Consider the following 25,876-nt stretch of genomic DNA (forward strand, 5'->3'; position numbering starts at 1 on the left):
GCTTATAGCATTAGGTTTCTTAGTTAAGTGCATGACCACTAAACCTGGAAAAAATAACTAAAAACTTTACGTATATATAAAAGCCTTTTTTTATTTTTCGCCTAGAGCCCAAAAATTATCATGAACGATATTGAGTTTGGTAGAAATCCGACATAGTTCTCTTTATAAATTAAATAATCCAAAAGGCATGTAATTGACTTTATAACAACCATAAATCAACATTGTAAACCTCCCACAATCAATTGTTCTTATTTGGCAGATCAAAAATCTGACCCAATAAGTAAATAATCTTCAAACTTCGAAAATTTTTATAATCTTAATATGGGCTTTTTTGTCGGTTTATCCTTTCGCGGTGTTATAGTGTATATAACATATTCTGGGGTTTGAAGTGTGGATTTGAAGTGGGTTTGAAGTATATAACATAGAGTATATAACATGTTCTAGAGGTCCCAGGATATGTTATATACTTTATAACATGCCCCCTCACACGATAGCCTTTGGATTTGAAGTGTGGATGCGACACAGGCCCTTGTCATCTTGACGCTAAATATTCCACTTTAAATGAGTGGTGGTTGAGATTCAAACCCGTTACCTCTTGTCACGTTGGCTTCTAATACCATGTCAAGGGACACACGGTACTTCAACTCAACAAAATTTTACAATCCAACAATACAACCCAGATCATCAGATAAAAAAAAGTTGTGAGGAACAATCATACTAGGGTCTAAAGTTTCAATCTTTATCCCTAGGAATCACCCAAGACCAATAGTAAGGGTGTTCAATGTAACGAAACAACACTTCAATAAAAGCAATGAGAAACAACAAGAACCAAAGCAATAACAAAGACAAAAGATTTATGAGGTTCACCCCAATGTGGGCTACGTTCTCGGTGGTGGTTAGCTTGCTTGATAATGTGAGAAAACCATGGAGTTTTCAAGAACTCTTACAAAGAATAACTTTTGAAAACATCGTTTATGAAAGACATGAGACAAAACCTACTCATGGGAGTGTTACCGCCACATCTATTTCTAATAAAATAAATGTAAGGCTTAACGACTAAAGAATAACTTAATAACTTTAAATCCAACAAAGGGTCTTACAACATAAGAAAAGACTGAAACGTAATCTGTATCCATATAAAATTTAAACAACTTATGGTAAAATTTAAACTGAAATACGACTCTAATAAAAGCTATATTTCTAAGTGATTTTCACTCCACGATTCCCACGCAATCAATAACCTGCAACATAAGAATGCAAGAAAAAACAAGGGAAAAACTCCCAAAATCAGGAAATTGAGTAATTCCAACTCCATCCCGTAAAACGATTAAATTCGAAAATGATTTAAGAAAATAAAATATAATCAAATTGAAGATAATTTTAGAAAATAATATATAGCTGAGTTTAAAAGAAAAACAATTTGAGAAAACAATATATATAATATCACATAAACCAATTTATTAATTTGATATTTAATAATGGCAACCACATAATTAATTTTTAATTTGAGGGAACGAGAACGCCAGTAGGCCGAGGCTTTACCTTTATACCTACTTCATCAAGAGGTCGTCACTCCAAATAATTCAAGGCCAGCAGAGTAGTCTCAGGTAACCCTAGTGTGTACACCCATCTACTTGGATCACAACAAATAGAAGGAAGACCAAACATTGTATCAAGTATCAGAAATAATAATACCTGTCGGCAGCTATACTAACCAAACAGGACAACCTGTTCATCATCCTTATACTTGGATCACAACAAATATAAGAGCTTCATTTTCCTCGTGTTACACTTTACGTGATTTAATATATTTTAATAATTAGTCGCGAGCACACAAACATATAATCAAACATACATTATATACATTTTATTTTATGATCGTAGGTTTTCCCAAGAAAAATATATCTTAAGAATATTCAATTGCAATATTAATATCATAATATATTTCTCTCAAATTCAATTGCATTTAAAATCACTATTAAAATAATAATACAACTCTCATCAAAATAATATTATAAATATTTCTCTTTCAACTAAATCGTATCAAATTTCGTTATCAAAATAATAATATAAATTTCATCAAAATAGTAATTATAAATTCAAGTTTGAAAAAAAATAATAGTAAATATAATTTGAGAATATATAAAACATAACATCATATAAAATAATGTCATATAAAATCATGCATCCTATTTAAACACATTAATTATCACTTAGCACATAATATTAACGAGATAGTCATAGTTAGATGGACATTGAGAATTACCTTGTCACGCGATCCTAGACAACGTACGCTCCTAATAATCTCTGTCTACGAATCTGTTGTCTTTAATATCAAAATGTTGCCTTTTCTTGATTAAATTTTAAGCAATTGGAGGATGGAGGAAGTAGTTTGTAGGAGAAAAAGAAAGTGTAAGTAATAATGTGAATGAATTAAGGGTAATTGATTTAATTTATAATAGGTAAGTGAGGTTAGTTATAAGATTTAGAGGGAGAAGTGGGAAGTTATTTGTTAATGGAGAGTTATTTATTTTTTTTTATTATTTTTAAAATTTCTAAAATTTATTTATTTATTTATTTATTTATTATTTTTTTTAAAAAAAGAAAACGGATGTTACATACACTCCCCCTTAAAACAAAAGTTCGTCCTCGAACTTAAAGTTAACTACTGAAGTTTTAAAAGAAAACTGGACGGTTTGATAGAATCGCATCATCCCCTATTTTAAAAAGTTTTCTCCTCGAAACTCAACGTACCTGTTCGAAAAGTTCGGGGTATCGCTTTCTCATGTCAACTTCGGTTTCCCATGTGGCTTCTTCGGTTTGTTGGTTCGTCCATAATATCTTGACCAACTTAATTTCCTTGTTCCGGGTATATCTTGTTTTGGTATCAAGGATTTTTATTGGCTTTTCTTCAAAGGTAAGGGATTTATCAAGTTCAATGGTTTGTATGATATGGGAAGGGTCATGGACATATTTTCGAAGTTGGGATACATGGAAGACATTGTGGACTTTGGCTAGGTTCATAGGTAGGGCTAATCTATAGGCTAATCCCCCAATTCGTTCTAATACTTCATAAGGACCTATAAAACGAGGACTCAATTTACCCTTTCTACCAAATCTCATGACACCCTTGGTTGGTGACACTTTGAGCAAAACTTTTTCACCTACTTCAAACTCTAATGCTCTCCTCCTTTTGTCTGCATACGACTTCTGACGATCTTGCGCGCCCCTTATACGTTCTTGGATCATCCTTACCTTCTTTGTAGTCTCCTCAATCATTTCTGGTCCTAATCCCAACGACTCATTAACATCATTCCAACGTATAAGACTCCTACACTTTCTCCCATATAGGGCTTCGTAAGGAGCCATTCCTATGCTAGAATGAAAACTATTATTGTAAGAAAACTCTACATACATCAAATTATCCTCCCAAGATCTACCAAAATCCATAACACATGCTCTTAACAAATCCTCAAGAGTCTGAATCGTTCTCTCTGTTTGACCATCTGTTGCCGGATGAAATGCAGTACTGAACTTTAGTATCGTTCCCACTGCTTCTTGTAGCATCTTCCAAAATTTGGACAGAAATCTCGAATCTCTATCCGATATAATGTCCTAAGGCACACCATGCAATCTCACTACCTCTCGAAAATACGCGTCTGCCATCTGTTGCATTGTCCAAGTATTCTTCATCGCTATAAACCTTGCTGTTTTTGTTAATCGATCCACTATCACCCATATGGCATTCTTCTCTGTTTTTGACTTTAGCAATCCTACTACAAAGTCCATTGAAATCGACTCCCATTTCCATCCAGGTACTTCTAATGGTTGCAATTTTCCCCCGGCTTCATATGTTGAATTTTCACCTTCTGACACGTTAGACACTTCGCCACAAAGCCTGCAACTTCACGCTTCATGTTGGGCCACCAAAAGTTCTTCTTAAGATCCTTGTACATCTTATCACCACCAGATGTATTGAGTATGGGGAATTATGGGCTTCAGTCATAATCTTAGTCTTAAGCTCCTCGTGATGCGGTCATTAACAACTAATAAAGATCATCATCATCATCATGCCCAGTATCTTGCCCATAGAAAAATCATGAGTAGGGTATAGGGAGGGAAGGACGGTGGCAACTCATACCTAGAAAGGAGAGCGCGATCAAATAGTCCCTCAACTAGAGGAAAAATAAGAAAAGTTCCTACAACGAATAAAAGAGCTGGGTAAAGTTGAAGCCACCTCGGCAAGCTTGGATCTGAATAATAATAATAATAATAATAATAATAATAATAATAATAATAATAATAATAAAACAAACGAGAAAAAGCCAGAGAACAAGAATAATAAAACAAAGATGCTGATAGAAAAAGTCAAGTATCTTTAATCTGAAGTATTAAGGGGGAACAAAGATGTTGACTTTTATAGACCAACATCTTTTTTGTTGTTACTAACAGCGAACAAAGTCTTTGACTTTTATTAACCTTGTTCTTTGTTCACTGTCAGTAACAACGAACAAAACCAAATCACAACTTAGGAATTTTGGTGTTTATTTTGGAAAATAAGTTTTCCCATGCCTAATTTAAGATTTTTTTTTATATATTTTTGCTTATTTGATTCAAATTTTCCTTTGTAATTTGTATTCTCGATTCCCATTCCCATCCCCACTAAACAAACAACTGCGTATAATCATACAATCATATCAAACAATGATACTATGCTATAAAAGTGTAGGAAAATTTCAAGTGTCATCTTCTAAAAAGACATGATAAATGTAAAAATATCATTAGATGTAAAATGATTACATGTCATATTGATTAATTTTTATTTATTACTAGTATGACTAAAAATGGTAAATGAATAAATTGAAATATATAATAATTAAGGAAATAAAATAGTAAAAATTTTGACTCAATGCATGTTTTGTCTTATGATGGAAAATAAGATCAAAAGATTATGTAAAGTAGATAATAATTAATTACATGACAATATTACTTTATAATGTAATTTTTTTTGTTTAAAATTAAAACTAAATTAGGTAAAGTATTTGTATGATTTACTATAGTAATTCTATTTAGTTAACTTAGAATTTAATATGTTCAATTGAATGAAAAAAACTTGTGTATTGGGTAAATAATTAAAAGAAATCAGTAAGCATGTTTTGACTTAAAAAAGTCATATATTTGGTAAATTTAATAATGATAGTACATAGTTCCATTATTATTTGAAATTGGTTTATATAGGAAAAATTACCTAGAATAATCTATTTATGATTTTCCTATAATAATTCCACCTATTGATTAATGATGAATAAATTCAACTTTGAGAGATATTTTGTAACAACTCGACTTACCATTAACTGAGTAAACGGGGTCATCATAGGGTTTACTTCCTAAGAAACTCGAATCGCAATACCAAAACTAAAGACTCACTTGCACAAGTTTTGGTATTGAGATTCGAGTTTCTTGGGAAGTAAATCCTATGATGACCCTGTTTACTCAGTCAATGGTAAGTGTTGTTATTACATATTCTTAGGGTAAGCCCGGTAATCTGATGACTTGCTATATTAATTTTTATTTTTTTAGAAAAAAAGATAAACTAAAATAAAATGACGAAAAAATGGTAAAAGAATATTTTAAAAAATTTATGGTTGTTTTATCATTTAGAATTTTTTATGTAAATTTTTAAAATTTTTCTCTAATTTTAGATTAATTTTCAGTATATTTTTTTTGGTGAATCATCAGGTTACCCAAGTAAACTCTAGACAAATACAAAAATACCTTTAAAGTTGAAATTATACATGATTAGCTTATTATAGAAAAATCATAAAAAAATTGATTATTCTAGGTAATTTTTGTTTTTTTTATATATTTTATACTAATAAATTCGTAATATTAGTAAATATAAATGAAAGAAAAAAAAAGCAAAATAGGGAAGAACCAGAGTCCGACTCCGGTCTAAGGAGCGCAATATAAAGAAAAGGAAAAAGAAGAAGACGCGACCCGTCACCCGGCGACGGTTGGCCGGTGGTTTGACGACGTTTTAGGTACGCTCTTACGTTTTCATTTGTTGGATTGTAACATTACTAGAAAATAGTTGGAAATGGATTGCTGCTGGGCGATTGAAGACCGCCGGTCTATGGTGTTTTGTCGTAGATATTGATCTCGTTCGAGTTTCCGATGGCGTAGAATGATTCCGGCGACTTTTAGAAGTAGAAAGTTCACTTTGCTTATTTTCAGTAATTGAGAAAGTATGTTTTGTTAAATTTTGTATTGAATTTGCAGAATATAAGCAATGTTTGAGGGAATAGTTCGGCAATTGCTTCTTGGTTATCTTGGTCGATACATTAAAGACTTTGAGAAACAGCAGCTGAAAATCACATTAGGTAATTTTATCTCATAACATCAATTTCGTTAAGACTTGGGATATGGAATAAGATTCTTAGGAAGAAGTATAATTGTTTTTTAAGAGATCAAGTTTGATTTTTTGGTGTCTTTTCCTCCAGAGGAAGTTGTACTGGAGGATGTGGAACTTATTCTAGAAGCATTTGACCATCTCCAATTGCCAGTTGCTCTAAAGCGAGGTAATTTCAAATTCTCATGTTTGTCTTGTGATCATTTTAAGGATTGAGCTGTTTATAATTCTATACCTCAATTTTTAATCTCAACTCAATTTGTTGAATTTGATTATATCAAGAGATTTTGCTCCAATGAGAGATTATATATGTGCTAATGATTTATTTACATTATTTGATGATAGTTGAGGAATGATTAATTTGGAGGTGTTGATCTGTATTTGCAAACAAAAGTAATAGTCACCGGTCGAATTTTTTTGCCCAAGTACAAATTAGGGATGAGAAATCCCAAATGAGATCATCTAAAATCTACTTCACAATCTCCTAATTACTCTTACAAAGATCATTTAGAGTAGTGTGCTCAAAAAGACCATTTGCTTTTGCCCGTAGTGACGATAAGAATTTAGCTTTCTCCCATTCAAATTCGAATAGTAAGAAATGATCATTAAAAATCCGTCTATTCCTCTCCGACCAAACATACCACATAATTGCAGAAAGAGATAATCATTATCTTCACCATCTACCAAGCACAAAACGCATTGATGCGAACTCAACGCCTTTTCATTATCATCACCATCTAAAATTTTGCGAAACTACAATGCAAAAAAGAGATGATCAATATCCTCACCATCTACCAAGCCTATAACACATTGATGTGGACTCAACGCTTTGTTAGCTCTTTTAATTTGGAGAAATTCCATGGTATTGAGCTTTCTAAAATCCACCAACCACACAAAGGCTCTATCTTAACGCGAACTTTTGATTTCCAAATTAAGTTAGTCGCAAAATAGTGATTAAATGTGGAAACACACGATACTAAGAAAGAGTATAAAGAAGCACCAAAGAATCCTTTTTATGTATCCGAACTTTAAGAACTAGAATTCTAATTCATATATGGATTCTGGATAGTGGATGATACTTCAGCAACTGAGTGAAGGTCTCTTTCTGGATGATGCCTAAAGAAAAAAGACCATGCCACATGATAATCTCCCTCCATACAAGAATTGATCAGTTATAGATATTTTGATAAGAGTAGATAGGCTATTTTCAAATATTCTAGTAGTTAAAGATGATTTATAGTAGTTATTTTGATCATAGATTTGAGACAGAAGAAAATTATATTAGAACAAAAGTATGGTAGTGTGAGAGTAAGGAAATTAGCTATTCAACTGTGCTTAACATCACTTAAGGATAAATTTTTGAAAACTAGTTTAGAGTGGCACCAAAGGGAAAACAAGATAGACTACTCTAATATTGAAAACTAAAATGTATTGAGTCTACTGTGGTAGAGCTTACTAAAATATTATACCTATAAAAATGAATAGTAAGTAAACTATGTTGGCATGTTAGGATTTAGGAAGATGAACTAATTAGAGAAAAGTGGAAAATGGAACTTTGGCGATCTCAAAAGTAAAAATTTATGTTGAAGATGGCTTGTACTACAAGAGTGAAAATGATGCGGAGAATAGAATGTGCGAGAGCACGTGACATTGAATAGTGGACGAGAATATATGTATATATAGACGATCATTTGTAATTGATTTCTTATGGGTATACTACCAATTAGGGATGAATGAAATAATCTCTCACATTGATTTGCTTTGATAATAAAATAGACCTTATATTTAAGAATTGATGTGTTGGCATTGTTATAAAGAAATCTAAGGGGTTGGTGTTCATAACTAGTGAAAAGTTGGACTTGTGAGGAGTAAACCTCAATATTGAATACAACATAGATTCCTCATCCTTAGGCCGTAACCCATTAGTTAAATGCTACAAAATGCCATCATTCACAGGAGTAAAGAATAACTTCACAAGAGTAAAGAATGACAAAAGATAAGCTGTTTTCTTTTTGGCAGTGTCATTTGTTGAATGCTTAAGCTATTTGTTTAAGCTGTGACATTTCTCAAATTAAATATCTTTACTAATGAAATATTATTGTTTGCCATTATTTGATGGAGCCAAATATTTGCAGTTCTTTAGTTTTGGATTATAATAGACAAAATTAAAACGACTCACTTGATTGTGTGCTCTTCATATTTATGTGAAGTTGCACATGATGTTTGCTACTAAAGGTTATTCGGAAACAAACCTCTTAGTTCTATTATCAACATGGGTAAAGTTGCATACATTCGATCCCTCCATACCCCACCCTAGGTGGGAGTCACTTAAGGAAATTGGGGTGTTGTTGTTTTACTAATGAAGTATTATTGCATTGCTTGACAGGTCATGTGGGAAGGTTAAGTATAGGAATCCCATGGAAAAAGTTGGGTTGGGAGTACCCTATTGTTATAAGTTTAGAAGACGTCTTGTTTTTTGCTGGTCCACGCAATGATGATGAGGTATCTTTTTAAATTCATCACGGACAAACTGTTGTTTGAGCTGAGCGTCTTTTTCTTTCACTCTAAAAGTGCCTTCCTTGGAGGAAACCATCAGAAACAAGCCTTATAAATCTATTTCTTGGGAGGACTTTTGTAATTATTGAAATTTAAAGTTTTATTTTTGTAGTGGAGCATAGACGCTGTTGAAAGAAGAGAATTAGCTGCAAAAAAAGCAAAGCTTGCAGCTGCAGAGTTGGCGAAACTGTCGAGACGAGTTTGTGGTGAGACATATGATCTACTTTTCTTTATATAATCCTTCTATATCTTTGTCAAGTTTTTTTTATAAAAATTAAGTTGTATTCAGTGTCACTGTGGGACAGCTAGTATCACCATAAAGTAGAACCTAAATCTGGCGGAGGTTGAGGTTGATTAGAGGAAAGATGACTTTTGGTAGTATATAATCTTTAAGCTTGGTATGAAAAATATACCATCGAATTTGTCAAGCTCCTTTGCCATTGAGGGATCATTTCATGTGGTGGTCAACATTTTATCGTGTCTCTTAAGGTGAGGGGTCATATCATCCTATATTTAAAAAGCAAACTCCAGGTTTGAGTAAACATGGAAAAACTTACCCAAACTTGATTACCCGACACAAAATAACTAACCTAAACTCATACTTCACTAAAACATTTATGTTTAAATTTGATCTGAGCCCAAATCAAATCTCATTCGAATGTAGCTCATTAGCAAATTGTAAGCCAAAATATTTAATCGATGATGCTGTCACAGTAAAATGAAAGACAATGTACCCATATAAGCTCAACACAATATCGAGTTGGCCCAAATCCTAAATTTAATTGAGATCCAAATCTTATTTGATGATCTATGTAACACTATTGAAATCTGAACCCTTTTTAACTTAGAAAAATATGCTAGAATATCTTGGTTTTAACCTTTAAGAGTGTTACCACCACATCATATATTATAGAAACTAATGTATGACTAGGAAAAATCTAAAGTTAATTACTACTTTATTAAATTTAAGATAGCTTCAAATATTATATATCCAAACTTCTATACTTGAACTCAACTCTTGTAGGTGATTCCAACTTCTATTTACTTGAATTCAACTAATCTTTTAAGTGAGTCCGTAAAATAAATAAGAAAATAACATAGCGGAGGAAGACTTTAAGGTCAGAAAAGTTGAGTAATTCTCACTTCTCCTCGTCAAAATAATTGATTAAGAAGTATTAATATAGTAGGATTTTTGTAAATATTTGAATCACATAATAATCACATAAATTGCAAGAGAATTATATAATGAATTCTAAACCAACATTTTAATTTATTTTAATTGGAGGAGGAATGAGAACACCACTAAAGGAAATCTCACTTGCCTTCTACTTGAATGGGTGAGATTGTCATCTCAGAATATATAGTTTTATAGCAACCATGGTAAACAAGAACAAAATTCTATAAGAGTGAACACCCCTAGCTGCTCAGCTAACTAAATTGTCAACTTGCTCGTTATTGTCCTCCTTTATTTAAGTGATCACATAACACATAATAGTTCATTCAATTTGTTATTTTAAAGTTAAATATCAATCCTCAATCAATATTTAATAATGTATCATAGATCATACATCAGTCGATCCTTTTTCCAAATTGTAGTAGATTATTTCTTCATTGCCAAAATACATATTAATCATAATTATTCTCTTTTAATAACATTACCATTACGGTAGCAATGTTAATAGTAATAGTAATAATATTATTATTTTTTGTGTTACCCAGACACTTCAAAACCCTTGCTGTACCTGTGTCGATTCGACACAGACAAGAACAGTGAATACTCTTTATAAAGGAAAAGAAAGAGTAAAGAGGGAGAAGAAGAACGGGAATGAGAAAGAGAAAGCAAGAGGATAGAGAGAAATACTTGGAGAATGGTGAGGTTGATAGAAGTTTTGCCATTGAATATCTGCCATCTTTTGAAGGCTATAGTGACAGTAGGTGAAACAATTAAATATTAGAATAATTAAATGTGGGAGAAGGGGTTTTTAGTTTTTAAATACTTTTCAATGATTAAATTAAATATAAAATATTTTAAACTCTGTATTTTAAGATATTAAAAAAGTAGATATTTATATCTAATTTTGCAATAGAATAATAATAATAATAATAATAATAATAATAATAATAATAATAATAATAATAAATATTTATTGTTATTTTATATATTTTTTAAGATGCTGATTGTCGTGTCTGTGTCTGTGTCCAAAATTATGACATTGTCCCCATATCCAATAATTTGAAGTATTGCCGAGTCGGACTTTCGGACACGTGTTAGACAACAACACTCGAATCTCATTGCGATATCCGCAAAACGAATCATAACACCGGCAGGTGCTGCGTCTTCAACATCTCGATTAGAACCACAATCGCAACGGCATCGACATTTTTTTCTATGCTCTGACCTATCCATGCCTTTTGTTGCCCTTTTTGCAGATAATCAAGCAGGGCAATCATTGATTTCACATGTCACAGGAAGAGTAAGTTTTTTTGATTGCTGAAAATTTGCTTTCTTTGTTGGGATAATGCTTTAAGAGCTTTTATTCGGTCAGAGTACTCACATTTTCTGATTGTTTTCCCTCACAGATCCTTGATAGCATTCAATTATCCATGAAGAATGTCCATATACTATATTCTGATATGCCGTCTCAGTCGGTACTGCTTTTCAATTTTAAAGTTTGCTTCAGTTTCGTGAGCATGCAATTTTCTTATTTTTCCAGCCACTGTTTATCTTGGGACTTCTTTAATTTACAATGAATACTGGAATCACTGTGACACAGTGTGTATGTGTGTGTGAGAGAGAGAGGCGTTCTCTGTTTGTGTGAACTACGACACTTGTTTATGCATATCCACACTTTAGGAGTTCTTTCTGAGAGCCAATTCTAAATTGCTAGGCAGGCATTCTGTTTTTGATTGTTTTCTTTTTGGTTTTTTTTTTTGATTGTGTGTACCTTAATCTTCTGTTAAATTTTATTACTCTCCTATGTGTAAAGCACTATTCTTGATCTGCTAGTAGATAAATGGTTCCTGTGGCAGTTTAAACTTGTTTATCACTGCAAGTCTTTTGGAAATTTCTGTGATAGTGTAGCTGCTTGTAATTTGTTGATTGGTAGCAATTGGTGCATCTTATGTCGGATACTTTTTGCAATCCTGGACTCTTCATGATTGGGAATAAGTATTATTGAATTGTCATGTTACAATATTACTTATGAGTTAGGTCAAGTTATTTATCAAAGCTTAAGAGGATCTTTAATCTTCATAGAAAGGTGATTGGAATATTTTGTGGTCAAGGAAGGTTTTGGTGATTAAGGTGGTCGATAGTTATTGAGAATGCATGATGGGTGATGGACAGGAATGCCATATGTTTTTGTAAGCTGTGCGCTAGACACTAGTAGTGAAACATGAGCTGCAGTTTACTCGTTTGGAGAATTAATGGTATGCCTTTGCACTCTGCACCAAGGCACATTCATAGGAACTGCATATAGGAGAAGTGGGTTGTTTTACTGAAGCCCTCTGTTTATAGCCTTTGTTTAGTAATCCTTCTGTCTTTAGTTTTAAACAGCACATCTTTGGCGTGCCTACACGCTAGGAGCACACGTCTGATTGCTTGAGGCGAGGCGTTTTGAGGAGGTGCTGCTGGGAACATGAGATGCTGAGGTTGCATGTTGTGCCTGAGGTGTGGTGCAACTTGGCAGTTATATTAAATTTTTTTGGCATTGTTTGTTTTGTCCTACTAGATAGTCCGTTCAGTTTCAGATTGTTTTTCTGTTTCTAAAAGAGACATTCTCATCTAATCAACCTTTTCTAGTTCCAAGATCAGTCTATTATTAATTGAAACTCCCTGTAATAATTTTGGAAAGTTAATGTAGATGTACCTATTGGGACTTATAAGCTTATGAAGAAATTTTTCCAAGCAATTTGTGTCCCTCAATTTTATTTCAGGCTAGATCAGCTATTTATTTTATAAAAAAAACTTGGATTTTCGTGTCTATTATATGAAAGCATTAATTACCGTGTGTTCATTCGATCTTTTTTCCTATGCTGGGTAAATAATTGCTTTTTGATGATATGATGTGCAAGCTATTGCTTTCTGATGTTATAATGTGAATTGTGGAAGCTATTCAGCTGGTGGCCTCAAGAATTAATTCTAATGTTTACCAATTCTATCTTTGATGCAGGTACTATTTGGTTTAAGGTTTTCAAGCTTGACAGTAGCAAAACAAACTATAGTTGGGTAATCATTTTGTAGATTAAAGTCACATTGTTTCATTTGGTTATTTTAGTGGATGTATAAGTATTCTGTCTTTCTATTGCTGAAATATCACCCTTAGAGAGTTTAAACTCAGTCACATTCACAACTAGGCTAGTGCATTATCTGGTATTTTATACTCTTATGGACTCTTCTACTTATTCTGGTTATAGATGTTTTTGTAGTTAAGGCTGCAGGATGTTAAAGAGCTAGTGGATTAGTGAAGTGTAGAATGGTGCTTCCCTTAAAAACATTTTGTGGTGTTGAAAAAAAGAGCGGAGCTGAAAGTTTTGATGGATAGCCTGTGTACAATGCTTATGATTCCTTTCCATTATCTTATATTTTTAATTTTTTTATCATTTAAATATGTTAGCAGAAGACTTGAGTACATAAACGAGGCTAGTTCCTTTTAATTGGAAACCTATTATCATAGAAATACCCCAATTTCATTATTCTCCTAGTTGGGTCTAGAAACACTTGGTTGTCTTACCATAATAATGTTAGGTTTTGATTGACAATTGCATATAATTAAAGGGTTGGAACTCAATTAGTCAGTTCGGAGCATCATTTTAGTCCTTGATGTTTGATATGAATTTATAGATGATGTTCCTTTGTTTTGTGGTGATTAGGAAAGTGTAAGTCTGTGTGTGTGTGTGGGGTGGGGGGAGTCTTTTATAAAAATAATTTGAGCTTCTTTTGCTGATTGCTCCTTCAAGTTTGGGAGTTAGTTTGATTTCTCTTGCCCTTCTTTTGCATATGGGAGATAACTCTTTAATATTTTTGATGTGCATATTGACAATTGATTTTAAAGAATAACAGGCTCAATTCAACTACAGAGCCACCTGTTATGCTTAACTATTCAAGGCTGCCTCGAAGTTGGTTGAAAGTCATCTGAAACCGAAGGCACTTAACATATTATTTTAATATGTTTATTTTTCGTTGATAGGAGGAAACTCGTGATTCAAAGTGGAATCAGACTGACGAATTTGTTCTAGAGGGGTAATATATTGATAACTTAGTAAATAGTAGTTCGTAAGTTGTTAGTTTAAGGGATAAGAATGTAGTATAAATAGAGCCATAGAGGGCAAGGGTAGGAAACGTGAATACAATTATTTTGTAATAGAAGTTGGATGAGTCACTTGACTCATTAGGGAGATCTCAAGCTTCTCGAATTGCTTGAAACTATCACATTATATTGTAATCATTCTTAGGTTACAACTAATTTACGATTTACATTACAATCAATGCACATTTATACATTTGATCATTCTACTTCATTCATACATATTCAGCATATTTACACATATTACTTCACACATTCTTGCTACACATTGCATCAGAATCTGCAGAGAACTATTCTAAATCATCCATGGATAACTCAATCCATAACACATACTGTTGTGAATTCATGATGTTGTGTATCACCTCTGCTCTACTCATAGATCTTTAACTTTTTCTGAACCCTAGTTATGAAAGTTAGAGTTATTATATAATAAGATTTCTTGTTATATTCAGCTGGGGATTTCAGCTTCTGCTTTTATTTTTCTGCCTTTCATCGTTTCTTCAGACTGCTCCACTTCTATATAATTTCTGTTCATATTCACATTTTCATATTTGTCCATGCACCAATTTTTTCTCTGGGATATTACATATGGTTGCAATTAAGATTAGGCTTTTGCCAGTGGTGGAAAAAGAAAAAAAATTGTTCCATATGGTAGAATCAAGGTTATTTTTTTGTCTAATGATAACATATTCGGTTAAAGTTGATATATTCTGTTAAGATTATAATATTTTTAATCTTGTTTATCTTTTTTTACTCAAATTACTACATATCAACAATAGATAATGAAAAAAGGAATCCAACACCTTTTCAAGTGTAACAAGGTGATCTCCTCTTTGTTCAACAAAATAACAGTTCTTAGATGCAAGAAGCATGGAGGATGTTAATTACATGATATCATCTCTGTAGTTCGAATTGATTGCTGCTGTATGTATTATTACTGCCAACACCATTTGCAGTTATATGCCACCGGTTTCTTCTCTTCAAAACAACAATATTCTTCTTCATCTATAACTTTGTTGAAATACTTAGCATTCTGCTTCTGGAAACCATACTCTTTACAACCTCATCTGCCTTCTCTTCATTCCCTTGAAAAATCTTGATAATTGAACTATCATTTGCTATAGCTTCTGAAAAATTCTGCCAGTTTCCTGACCTTTTCACTGTTTGGAAATTGATATTAAAGTCTGTTTCAACAGCTATGTATTCCAATCCTCCCAAACATAAATAACCCAATTGTGTTTCTAGCAGTATAGTAATTGGGTTATTTATGTTCTTTCATTTTCAGTTGAACATAGTTCTACATTTGCGAAGTATGTGTGATTTTGGATTGAAAATTCTGAAAGCCACTCTTTTTATTACATTTAGGGTTAAGGAACGATTGGTGTTTGATTACAGTTAGTGTTGGTTGAGGGAAAGTTATGATGGTGGTGTTCTTGCAATTGTGATGGTGGAAAATTTAAGTCTTGCAATCATTGAAGTCCTATGGAAAAAGAAAAGGAAAAAGAAATAAAAGATTAAATTTAACTGACTTAAACCTAATACATTTTTTACAAAATTAAGACCTCAATGCTACCATATGGAACATTTTTTTTTTCTGGTAAAGGTGAAAACATCATTGCTACCATATGTAACATCCCTTTTTTTTTTTTTTTTCACTATCTTATGTGGAGTCCTAGGTTCCTAGCTTAGTAGTATGTACTGTTGCATCATTTTTGTGTTCTTTTTTCTTTCAGCTCTGTGAGTTCAAAGGCAAGAGGTGATCAGGTTAACAAGCTTGTGGAGATTCGTGGTCTGGGAATTCATTGTACCCCCCTTGAAGGGTTTCTAAGTTCCATGGATACTGCTAGTCTCGGAGAAAATGAATTGTGGCAAGGTGCAGTAGCTGATATGGATAAATATGACTATGTAGTGATTCCCTTTGATCTATCTCTTCAGGTGGGCCTCCTAGTAATGTACCTGTATTTACCTTTAAAATAGCTTTATAAACCTTTTTCAGGAACAATTGTACATGTTTTTGTATCTCTTGAACAATTGTACCCAATTTTGTGTTGTTTTGCTGGCTCCAAAATTTGAAATGGTTTTAAATTTTGTTCTTTTTGAAAAGGTGATTAATTTGTTCCTGATTGTCATAGAGATGATAAATAGTGTTCTACATGGGAATGATTACTTATCCTTGGCAGTTACACATCTCTTCTTCTGTTCTAGGTGACTAAGTCTGGTAAGCTTGAGCTTGATGCTCCACAATATTCTGTTACAGCGGAGCTGCCAAAATTGGTAGGTTGATTGTTATGATTTCAAGTTATTGACTAATAGGTTAGCATGCCAACTTAATATCACTTTCTCTTGTATGGTCTTTACAGGTCATGAGCATAAACCCTGCTCAGCTATGGCACATCTTGAAATTTGCAGACAATATCTCCACTTGTCAGCTGAGGGAAAAGTAAGTACAACTCATGATCTACCTCTTCTGTTTTTCCTCTTCTTAAGTTATGCGGTACTGCAACTTAGGTTTCTGCTCTGTACACTAATTTAAGCTGCTGATTTTTTCAACGGCCCTATTTTTTTTTCCTATCTACAAACCTATTGAACTTAGACTTGCCATGTACCCCAATCATGCTGTTGTTGATATGATACGACATGACCTGGGTGCCAATATGTAATATGGGTCTAACCTGGCCAGAGGGAAAACGATTCGTTAAATTACAACCTTAGATCTACAAATGTTTTTTAGATCCTTTATCACAATAATCATCTTGCTGGGTATCTTGTGCTTTTTAAGGAGATTCTGTAAGTATAATTTTTTAACAAATCACTGTCCATCTTATTCAGCGACAATGCTCTACGTTCATTCATGGTTTCATTAAATATACATTTTTACACCTTTTTTAGTTAGAAATCATAGTGGGAGCAGGATCACTTTGTCACTTACAATGCGTCGTCGCTTATTCAAGTCGTTTGCAAAAGATTTAATCCACTGCTCGGTAGGAATAATGCATCCACCGGATTGACTTAACTATGACGCGTTCCCTTGGGAATTGGGCCCCTAATGTAGGATGACAATTAGACGGTGGACGCATACTTTGCTTCCAGGCCACATTCTGATTCAGAGACGTTTGGTCATAATTCAACACATGGTAGCTTCAGACCACTGCCTTATCAATTAAGGACAATGATAAATTTTGCAAATTAATGTTTCCTCTTGTTTAGGTTGAGTAATTGTTGTGATACTGTTGTCATCAGCAGGGTAAAATAATTTGTCTCACAATGGTTTAAACTCAGCTCACACGTTGATTTGTTTTTGTTCATGTAGTCTATTCCATTTTGTTGGGACTTGGGATTATGCTTTGTCATTGTTGTGGTTTTAAGAAATTCTAACTTCTTAAGGCTGAATAGAACTTGTTAGGACTAAAATGGACTAATCAGAAACGGACTGAACAAATTTGTACTTCTGGAATTTGAATAAATCTATTAGAAGTTTTAAAGCATGACTGAATTTATTAGAATTTAGACTTGGAAACAAGTGTGGAAGTACATGTCTTAGTTATGATGGCTAAGGGGTAATTTTTTCACTTTGTTTGAAATGAGAGAATTGGAGGGAAAGGAATAAGAGGGATTTGGAGGGATATACTTTTTTTTTTGTTTGGTCTGGATACCGATTTTAGTGGGGAGAGATTTGGAAGGAAGAGTTTAACGAGATCAAATGCCATACTTTTGTTATCAACTAAATCACTCCAAATGTGGAAAGAAATGGAAGGAACCTGTTATTTCTCTCCCTCTCCCTTCCTTTTCCCTCGTAAACAAACAAGGGAGACTTTTTCTACTATTCCCTCACCTTCTTTTCCCTTCCCATCCTTTCCTTACTATCCGAAATTGTTATCCAAACAAAGTGTTAGGGAATGCAATGTGGATTTTCTTAACAATTATCTCTGCATTATTTTGATAAAATGATGGAAAGCAGAGTCTTTATTTGTGTGACATAGTGCAAAATATTAACCATAGAAACCCTACCACGATCTTATTGTACAGGTTTTTGAGCATACTGCGACCATAACATGAGTCGAGACAACCGCAAAACCATTCATATTGAGCGTAAAGCCCTTTTGTGATTGTTACCATGACTGCAATTGAAAATAAAATTTTGCACTGAACTCTGTATAAATGTGGGAAAGGGAAGTGTAGTGAAATGCATTCAGAAAGTATGTTGTGAATTCTGGAAGTATGTTGTGGCTTTACCTTTTTGGAGTGTAGGCGCTCAATACTTAGCGATGTAAAAATATCTCATTGAGCAATGTATACAAAATTCGTCCTTCTCTTCCGAACACTGTTTACTTGTGGTTTAGCTTTTGTGGAATTTTAATTGGGCATGCGTTGGATTAGTTTTTAATTAAATGCTGTTAATTCAATTCACAGAGGCTAGCTCATCAGTTTGAAGTGCAGGTGTATTATACAGTATTGAGTTTGATTTATGGGGCTATGTGATCACGGACTTCATCTATGCCACCTTCAACCTATCATATCAGTAAAATACTTGTAGCTCACATCTCCCCTGCCATTTCATTGATTTTTGAACTCATGGCCTATGGGTATTGCTATGACGGTTTTCACTTCTTCCACTTCATACTTGATTTTGTAGTATAAACCTACCTACAAAGGAATAGCTTCTTTATGTAAGACATATGTAAATGGTAAACTAGCAGTATGGATTGCTTGCGTTATATTATATGAAGTGCCAAAGAATCCATGTCTGATAGTTTAGCTTTGTTCACCTCCATGCATTTTTTGTCCGTGTATTGAGGTAGAAGTGGTGTTATTTCTGCTTACTGATGACCATCTAATTACACTTCCTCTTGTTAAATGCAGGTATGGGCGCTATCGTCCATGGAATTCCCCGTTAGCAAAGAAATTGAAGGGATGGCAGTATGTTTGGTGGCACTATGCTCAAGAATCAGTTCTTTCTGATGTTCATAAGAAACTGAAAAAAACATCATGGAGATATCTTGGGCAAAGATTGTATGTGCGATCATTTAATCATATGCCCTTTTTTTTGTTTTTCCTGCCATCACTTGAGGGCTGTATGGTATTTTGTTGGTATCTAGCTTCTGTTTTGTTTTTAAGAAAAATGAAACAAAAGCTTTTGTTTTCAGCAGTTGGGAAAAATAGATCCTATTTTTACAATTTTAATATTTAACCAGCAAAATCACAACTTCGCAATTTTCTAGTTTTGGTTTGAGCTATGTTACTCGGACTCTTCATTTTACTTCACATACCTGTGTCCGATCCTTGATGCTCGGACATTGGTATGGCACATAGACACTTCAATTTAGGCGTAAAATTGAATATTTAAACGTATCAGACACTTGGACACGTACCAGTATCCAACATCAGTACCTGACTCCAAGTAACATAGGTTTTGAGAAAACACTTTGTTTGCCCTCACACTCTCTCTCTCTCTCTCTATAGTATCTATCTCTTTCTCTGTCAGTAAACTTTGTTTTTATTCTACATCTTGTTGATTTGTTTATAAAATTTTGAAGAAAATAGAAAATGTCCCATTAGCTATTGCTGCTACAACCTTTTGATCTTTTACATCTTTGCCCTCTTTTGAAAATTGAAATATTAGGCGTCATTGGTTCAATATGTGCCTCAACTACCAAACATTGATTTTTGTGTACGATTAATAATTGGCAGCCATGTCTCACTTTTTTGATATAAATATATTTCTCATCAGTTAAAGGATATATATAGAGTATTGATAGCTATGTGATGTCTAGTTTGTTGCAGTCTGTATCTTTGGCTCCATTTGATAATTAATTTTTTGTTGTTAGCTTCAACTAGTACATAAGATTATAGCAATTAGTTTATAACTTTTTTTAATGAAGTTAGTTTTTGGAATCAGCTGTATGACTAATTTAAAATTAGCTACAAACTAAAATTTTTGATGAAATAATTGCTGGGATTAAATAATGATAGATTAACACTATGTTTGGATAGCAAATTAGGAGAGAAAAGAAATGAAGGGAAGGGACAGAGAAGGAAAGGGAAAGGAAGGGGAAGGGTAAAGAGGGAGTGTGCACATTATTTGTTTGGAAGGGAAGGGAAGGAAAAGGAAGGAAATTGAGTGTTTTCCCTCCAAGTCTTTCAAGAAAACAAGAAGGAAAAGGGGGTTGTAGGGGTTTTATGCTTGAGTAAAGGCCTTAGTTAGCCCAAAGACTGTAACTAACCTGTTGGTTTGCATGTAGTGGAGTTCTTTTTAACTGCATTACAGGTTTGCACAATCAATTTTCAAAAGGTCTGACTTCTTGTTTTCTTAAAAATAACGTGTCTCCACACTGCTTTTTTTTGGTTTTGTTTTTCTTTCCTCGAAAAGTTTATCAAATATTTTTATTTCTGAAATCAAATGTATGCTCTGATTTGAGTAATTATTACAGTTTTCATCTTTTATGGTGATTTTCTGAAATTGTTGCTTGCAAAATCACAATATGTTAAGAGGCTACCATGATGAGTGCCGCGTCTTGCTCCTTCTATTTGTATACTATAGAGCTCAAATGCGCTCCTAATTTGAATAATTTGTATTTAATGCTTGGTTAACTTGGATTTATTTCATGTCATAGTGTATAAATGTGGTAACGATCGCGAGCGCTTATAGAACAGTGATGTGGTAACGGGGGTGATGCGATTATTGTAACGCCTAAATATTGGTCGAATATTAAGATATTCCTTGATACAACCCCAAACGCGGTTTTTTACTCCTTTACAACGTGGAAAAATATTGCTTTGTTTGTTTTGAAAACCTTTACAACGCGACCAATGCGATGCGGCCTTATTTTTACACTATGTTTCATGTCTGCTCAAATCTTGTCTCATTGTCATGATTAAGTTGTAGATGTTTCTATGCTGGCACTTATTTTTTTGACTAATATATTTTTTTCTTTAGAGCTTCTATGCATTCCTTTTATTTTTGAATGTTTTACTTTTATGTTTATTATGCTGAAATAATTTGTTTTACTCAGAGATCATCGTCGGAAATATGTGAACTTGTACAAGGTCAAATTGAATTTTCTTCTGAGGGAACAGGTAACAACATTCAGTAGTGGTTCTCTTACTGTTGTAGAAGCTATTTTTTGTTTATCTGTCTTTGTAGCATATACAATTTTCTGATCACGATTTGATTCTCAACATGTATGCAGAGGTAGTCTATAAGCATGGGTAGGGGCCTAGGGGGGAGAAGTGTATACGCGTGAGATATAGGGACAAAGGCAGGAGTAAAAAAAGAAAGACAAAAAATTTAGTACATTATGAAAAAAAGAATAAGGATTATCCTTATTCTGTATCTTTTTTGTTTTAGTTTGCAACTCTGCATATAATTATCTTAATTTTTTTTACTTTTAATCGAGATCGGTTAGTAACGACTTAACTTAATTATTTGTTCAATAACCTTTTGAATTGGAATTTTCTTATGCCAGTATTTGACCATTTCTGCTCTTAATTTCAGTATACTTATCAATTTTGGTTTGCTCATGTATTTAGCTGACAATGTGGTTATTTTAGTTTTAGCTTCCTCTGAGCTAACATTACAGGAATGAATAGAGGAGCATAATCATTGTGGGTAACCGCAGGAGAAACACTATTGTTTCATGCAACCCACAGTGCAAAAATGCTGTCGCGGTTGCGATAACAATCGCAAAATGGATTTTGTGGTCAATCCGGATGGTTTCGTAGTTTTCGGGGCCTATATTTCGGTCGTTATGCCTCAGAAACCTTTACAATACAGTTATAATAGGGTATTTGTGATTGGATTACGGCTTTGACGGTGTTGTTCAACTTTTAGGCAGCGTTAAATCCTTATCTTTCAGCTAATCTAAAGATAAATTAAAAAAAATACAAATAAATAAAACAAAGACAATTTTAATCAGCTAAGATGCAGGAACCAGCCCAAAACTGATATTCGCTTCACTTATGCTAGAAGGCCCAAAACGAAATTACCAGAAGAAGGCTGAAGTTGCTAGAAGATCGCTGAGCTGGAAGGTTGTTAAATTCAGTTTTGGGGTAGAGGGTAATAAAGTAAATCTAGAGAAAAGTTGTTATGAGTTTGTTATCCTGGCTGCCTTGTTGAAGGTATACTTAAGTTTTTGTTATGAATTTTGCTATTAATAGAGGATGGGGGAAAGGGAAAGGTATCGAGTGATTAATTAACAAATTGTTATTGGGAGAGCACCTTCCTCTCGAAAGAAGGCTTCCATTGTATTGCTGAGTATTTTGCTTAATATTAGTAATACATTCCCTTCTAAATCAATCCTACAGCTCCATTATTACTATGAGTCATTTAATTCCTAGCATAAGGTTGTGTTTCAATGTGCAGAAGTGCGGTTTCAGTTGTGATTGATTAAGGGTCCTAGTGATGTAGTAACGGGTTACGGGTGTCTAATATCAGTCGAAACAATGAGATATTCCTTTAATTGGCTAAGACGTGATGTATTTACAGTTTTTTTGATGTGGGTAGTATAAATTCAGTAGATTTCAAAACTCTTATGACTTGGCGGATACGATAAGATAAGGCTTATTTTCGGTCTGTAGTGTGTTGAGCTCACCTTATTTCAGGATCCTATTGCTTATGTCGTCTGTTCATGCTTTGGCAAATTTTACTTGTCTGGTCAAATTCCTGGAAAATTTTGAAGAGGTCATCTTTTATTATCTCCCAACTTCTTTGAAAAAATTCCAATGTAAACCATAAGGAGATTTTTTGCCAATCAAACTCAAAAACAGCTTATCTGATTTCCTCAATCTCGAAAGGTTTCTGTATCCATTACAATCAGTTAAAGGTTTGTCAATGGGCTTCCACTCTGTGCCATCGATGAAAGGTCTATCTAGAAGGTGTCTCTTCTGAATACAAATTCCTGTAAGAAGTAGTGATCTCTCACCCAATCTCATCATTCTTTTGAATCACCTAGTTGCTGTTGTACACAATTTTCTTGATGAAAATTTCTTTCATCTACCGTTTACAACTCTAGAAAATAATTTAGAGTTAATATCTCCTTCATTTATTCATCTAACTTTTTTTTTTATTGCATTCTTCTTTCTTGTAAGAGATTTAAGTGGTCCTATTCGTTCTTTAAATTTTCCTTTCTGTGGTTTCGGGAAAAAGATCATCTTCCATTTCCTTGAATTCTAAATCGTCTATAGTCTCTTGCAGAGCCTTCCGTTGATCGGAAGACACTATAATCCAGGGAGAGAGTGTGGTCCAATAAGCATTTCCCCATCCTCAAAGACATGAATCTGTCTTATCTGTGTTTTGCCCTGCTAGCACCTGAAACTGACCATGTGAAGGTAACATTGGCCACAAGGTAACGTAAAGGCCATTATCAAACAGAGTCATACTTCTTGAGAACTGAATTCTATCTTTCTTTACATTTGAGAATCAACGTTGAAATTGCCTCCTAGTCTCCCACAAGCCAGTCTGGAGAGTACGAGCCATTAAGCCTGCATATTTCATCCAAAAAGTATTTTCTTCCCTCTGGTCTAGGTGGACCTTAAACTGCCATAATCCAGAGTTTTCCTTTTCCCATAGTATAAGAATGTTAAGCATCCTTTTGGCTCGTAATTTGGTTGACAAATCGCAACAAGATGGAGCTGACTTTCATTTTACCCCAATGTGTTCAATGACAAGAACTGCTTGAAAAAATGAGATGGATAATACATCCTTCATTCACTTCTTTCTCTTCCCAGTTCCCATTCCAAATCCTAACAAGGGATATCGGTGCCCTCACTCTCAAATTCCTTCTCATAACTCGACTTCACTCAATAATCACATTGTTAGTGATGTAAAGTTTGAATAACACACTGCTTTCATTGAATACTATAAAAGGACTCTTGTCCTCTTATTGTGAAGCTTTTTTAAAAATGATGTTTTTTGATCCATAAATTGTGGAAGAATTGAATGTTGATGGTAGGCCTTGAAAAATAAGAGTAAAAGAATTACCTCATTGAAATTATTTGTGTATTTGGAGGTCTCATATTTATTCTATGTTTCACTTTTGTGCTCAAAACTTTTATCTTAGTTGGCATTCATGTTTAATTATTTTCTTGGCCCTTTCTATTGTTTTCCCAGCCAGTTGACCCAGATTTACTCTACAAATTGGAACAAATGGAAAAGGATTCTGATATAGAGGATATTTTGAGGTTTCGATCTATTGCTGAACAGGAGTTGGAGGTATCTGACATCTGGCTAGATTTTTGATGTGTGATCATATATGCATTGAGCTTATGTTCGCTTCATATTTAAAATTTCTGTTAACGTGTCATTGACTTTGTCCAAGAGGAAATAGATATTGGTTATGATCATTTCTTGTTGATTTATGTCAAACAATTTTAAGCGTTAATTTTCATTGAAGGATACTCAATGCTCAGTATCCTCCGAGGCAATAGAAGGTATCAACTCTGCAGAAAAGTTGCCAAATCCCGAAACTTCTGCTGGTAGAGCTCGTGGATGGTTGAACTGGTTATCCCGTGGTGTGCTGGGTGCAGGGGGAACGGCTGATTCTAGTCAGTTCTCTGGAGTAGTCTCAGATGAGGTCATAAAGGTAAACGTGAAGCTTGTTTATCTGTATAAAATCTCTGTGATCTTTGCTAGCTATATGATCTAATTAAGTAATTCTCTTAGGACATTTGTGAAGCTACTAAGTTCCAGCCTATGCCTTCTGCAAACTCTGCATCCAGTGGTGTGCTACACCTGTTTGCACTCAACTTCCACATTAATAAGATATCATTACTGATGAAGAGCATGTAAGGGCTCTTATTTTTTTTTTATGTAGCATGTAGTTTGTAGTCTAATGCCTACGTCCTCTAAAAATTAATGATTGCATTGTCCTTTCCTTTAATTTTTTATAGTTATAATATGCATTTGTATATTTGCTCAAACTATATTCAAACTATATTAGTTCTTTGTGAAATTGTGAATTGCTTGCAAAGACTAGAGAAAAAAGACATTTCATATGGATGTGAATGAACTTCTTGTTTAATCTTCACATTGCCCCATGATGTAGCAAGAAATGTCGTTATCGTGGCCATCATAAAACTTCAACTGGTTGAAACGTACTTTGGTAGTGTTATGAAGTTTTTTTTATTAATTACTAAAGAATGTAAACTTAGGTGCGTTTTCCTCAACTTATTTTTACCTTTCTGAACTTATTGAGAGATATGTGAACTTATTGGAACTTATTAGAACTTTTTGTAATATATTTTTGCTCACTGTAGTTGTTAATTGAATTTTGGATATTTTTAAAACTTATCAGCATTTATTCGAAATATATGAATTTGTTGGAAGTGACACTTACTAGACCTAAGCGCTTATTTTATAAGCCTAGGAGAACAAACCCTAATTGATAATTTTTGCTGACATTTTAATCCTGTTCTTGGTATAGTTGGACACATGGATTAAAAATGAGGTTGTTCTGTTATGCTTTATAATGGATATTAAGCTTAATGTTCTGCAAAATCCGGCCGTTATGTATGTTTTGTTTAAGAACCATGCAGCAATGACTATTTGAAGCTCTTATCTTAAATGCTAACTAGTATAAATCTTTTTTATTAGAATTTGCATTAGGTTCTA

The 25,876-nt window shown here is 33.5% G+C and overlaps 1 protein-coding gene across 6 annotated transcripts in view; it reads left to right on the plus strand.

The window, feature by feature from the left end:
* Nucleotides 1-5,893: 5,893 nt before the first annotated feature.
* Nucleotides 5,894-25,876, plus strand: part of LOC130810577 (uncharacterized) — a 50,850-nt gene continuing 30,867 nt past the window's right edge. For 2 of the 6 annotated variants that reach the window (XM_057676684.1, XM_057676686.1), the window contains exons 1-16: nucleotides 5,894-6,041; nucleotides 6,280-6,380; nucleotides 6,501-6,578; nucleotides 8,796-8,911; nucleotides 9,078-9,171; nucleotides 11,396-11,439; nucleotides 11,546-11,614; nucleotides 13,138-13,193; nucleotides 16,005-16,206; nucleotides 16,477-16,545; nucleotides 16,632-16,711; nucleotides 19,132-19,281; nucleotides 21,282-21,345; nucleotides 24,377-24,478; nucleotides 24,660-24,848; nucleotides 24,929-25,050. In XM_057676684.1, coding sequence (XP_057532667.1) covers nucleotides 6,290-6,380; nucleotides 6,501-6,578; nucleotides 8,796-8,911; nucleotides 9,078-9,171; nucleotides 11,396-11,439; nucleotides 11,546-11,614; nucleotides 13,138-13,193; nucleotides 16,005-16,206; nucleotides 16,477-16,545; nucleotides 16,632-16,711; nucleotides 19,132-19,281; nucleotides 21,282-21,345; nucleotides 24,377-24,478; nucleotides 24,660-24,848; nucleotides 24,929-25,050 — 1,526 coding nt within the window. In that variant the 5' untranslated portion in view covers nucleotides 5,894-6,041; nucleotides 6,280-6,289. The other 4 variants (XM_057676685.1, XM_057676687.1, XM_057676688.1 and 1 more) reach the window with 4 other exon arrangements.

The sequence above is a fragment of the Amaranthus tricolor genome, chromosome 4 (assembly GCF_026212465.1).
Source record: "Amaranthus tricolor cultivar Red isolate AtriRed21 chromosome 4, ASM2621246v1, whole genome shotgun sequence".
NCBI classification, from domain to species: Eukaryota; Viridiplantae; Streptophyta; class Magnoliopsida; order Caryophyllales; family Amaranthaceae; genus Amaranthus; species Amaranthus tricolor.